The sequence below is a fragment of the Trachymyrmex septentrionalis genome, unplaced genomic scaffold, assembly GCF_001594115.1.
Source record: "Trachymyrmex septentrionalis isolate Tsep2-gDNA-1 unplaced genomic scaffold, Tsep1.0 scaffold9, whole genome shotgun sequence".
NCBI lineage: Eukaryota > Metazoa > Arthropoda > Insecta > Hymenoptera > Formicidae > Trachymyrmex > Trachymyrmex septentrionalis.
Window position 1 is genome coordinate 924604 of NW_017306091.1, and position 2556 is coordinate 927159.

The following is a 2556-nucleotide window of genomic DNA, read 5'->3' on the forward strand; positions in this document are numbered from 1 at the left end:
TATATAATATATTATATTTATATATAAGTGAAGTACTGATTATATATTTCATATGGATCAAACCTAAGTAAGCGTATGTGTCTTGTTATACAACTGTTTAGTATTTTGTGAGAATTTTTACATTTATCCAAACTTGTTAAACGGTTCTTCAGAATATCTAATTGACCACATATATGGAAAACCAACAGCCCGAGAAAATTATCAATTCCACTATAGGACATCATAGCAATAATGATATAAACAGATTGACTAATAAATGTCAGTTCGTACTGTGGACTTTTTGTGACATTGTAAATGTAATAAGTTTGTAGGGGCATTGGTCTGCCTGGATCAGTAATGTTGGTGGTATCTCTCATTGATATTCCAAAGCTAGGTAGAACGATGAGAAAAAAGCATCCTATTCCCATTATGCAGTATGCGAATGTAATAATTATACGTGCACTCTGTGCTCTCCGGATCATTATACTTCTCTCTTCTGCATTTTTTAATTTTATCCAATCTTCCACGATCATGTTCATGATCGGTTCGATAGCTTAAAAAAATTTTAATATTAAAAATTTTTATTACTTAACAAAAAATTAAATCGGAATAGAGGCTATTATAAAAATTTAATCATAAACGATAAAAAATTTAAAAAGTAAAAAGAAATATTTTTTTGTATTTACAAAAAAAAATTTTATAGAATATGGTAGAAATAAAAATATAAAGTCTAATGTACAATTGAAAAGCACAGACAATAGAAACAGGGAATAACAGATTTCAATTATTCAGAAACTGTATACTAAATTACATGATTTCTGACAAGCTGTAATCCGTTTTCTATTTCCTCTTCCCATTGACTGTGTTTCTCATTGCATTATAGGCCTTAGATTTGTAAAATATGAAATTTTGACTGCATTATATACTCATTCATATTATTTATATATATATAAAACTGTAAATATCTTATCTATACAAACACATACGGATTTTTTTATGACTTTCCATTAACATTTTTATATACGTAATAATTAATGGAATTAGATTTTGAAAAATGTTAGTTATGTTTTATGAAATAATTTATGTGCAAATATTTTTAATAAAAAAGATACATATAGAATATTTATAATTAAAAAAATTTTAGAATGTGCATTAATATAGTTTACTCTTTATATAAAAAAAATATATATATGTATAGTCTTATAACTATATGTATAGTTTTAATTGTTTAAAAAGTTTTCAGCTATTTTAGAGACTTGTAAATATTAAATATTAACTATGACATAGTATTTAAGTTATATATTGTTTACTGTATTTAATAATTTAGATAAATAGCAAAATTAATCTACCTTCTTTTTTCCACCAGAAAATTATGATTCTTATCGAGCAACTTATGGCTGGTAGAGTAAATTGTAGATTATCTAGCATTAATATAATGTCTCCAAAAATTCTTGTTAAGGAATGTATAGAAGGAATAAGGAGGCCTAGTGTTATACTCAAAAATACGACAAGCACTTGAAAATTGCTTATTAATTGCTGTCGAAAATTTTGTGCAGTCTTAGGCCAAAGTCCAATCAAATTTAAAGTGAAACGATTTAGTTTTACCGCCCATTCGAAATCTACCTGCAGAAATCTTAATAAGTGCGAAATTTATTAAAACGATTACCTGCATTATATTTTTAAAAGATGCTTAAGTAAAACCATAATTAAATATGTAAATATAATATTAATTATACTTATTTGAGAGAATGTGTGTGCAAAATACAATTGAGAGAATGCAAAATACAATGTTTAGAAACACTTCACTTTTCAATAATCACAGATCTAATTATAATAATCATTTTTTAATAATCACGCAAATTGAAAAAATAGTAAATAAGAACCACTCAAAATTTTAAATTAGATGTAACTAATATTTTAATAAAATAACACAAATAGTATCATAAAATGCAATAATTTAAAGTTTTTTTAAGGTTATCATTAGTCGCACGAATTGTAATGAAAATATTTCTATTAACACTTTCTCAATTACAATCATTTACAATAATCAAGAAAATAAACACCTTGGTATCCATTATATTTCGAAGTTTCCATGTTGAATGTTATCTAGCGACTGACGTCTGCTTCTCTTTCATGAACCGACGTTACCTCCTATTCAGAGAAAAACTTTTCTCGCGCATGCTCTCTATAATAATTTTTGAGAAAGATGAACAAAGTATTAAGTATTAAATATTCTGTACCTTCGTATGAAGTTTTCATTACTTCAATATCGAATATCGCACAAAACATCGCGAACAAAAAATTTAATAACAGGGATGTCAAAGAAAGGACGTATGTACATATCTATTGTTCTTTCTCACTTCTATAATCGGCTATAGTTTATAACTATAGTTAGTAATAGGTTATATATTATACATTAAAATATGTCTATTGATAACAATTGCTGTCTATGCTCACCACATGATATCTTCCTCTTTTGTTGTTTGTATAATAGTTACACACACACACACACACACACACATATATATATATATATATATATATACATATATATACATATACATATATTATATATAT

At 25.7% G+C, this 2556-nt stretch overlaps 2 protein-coding genes across 2 annotated transcripts in view; both read right to left on the reverse strand.

The window, feature by feature from the left end:
* The window catches only part of LOC108755824 (odorant receptor 43a-like), a 3746-nt gene extending 3224 nt beyond the window's left edge, over positions 1-522 (reverse strand). Inside the window, exon 1 of the mRNA XM_018499124.1 lies at positions 37-522. Coding sequence (XP_018354626.1) covers positions 37-518 — 482 coding nt within the window. The 5' untranslated portion in view covers positions 519-522. The remainder of the gene's footprint in view (positions 1-36) is intronic.
* A 1015-nt stretch (positions 523-1537) lies between these two features.
* LOC108755606 (odorant receptor 13a-like) overlaps positions 1538-2556 on the reverse strand; it is a 2800-nt gene continuing 1781 nt past the window's right edge. Inside the window, exon 3 of the mRNA XM_018498721.1 lies at positions 1538-1645. Within this exon, the coding sequence (XP_018354223.1) occupies positions 1538-1645 (108 nt within the window). The remainder of the gene's footprint in view (positions 1646-2556) is intronic.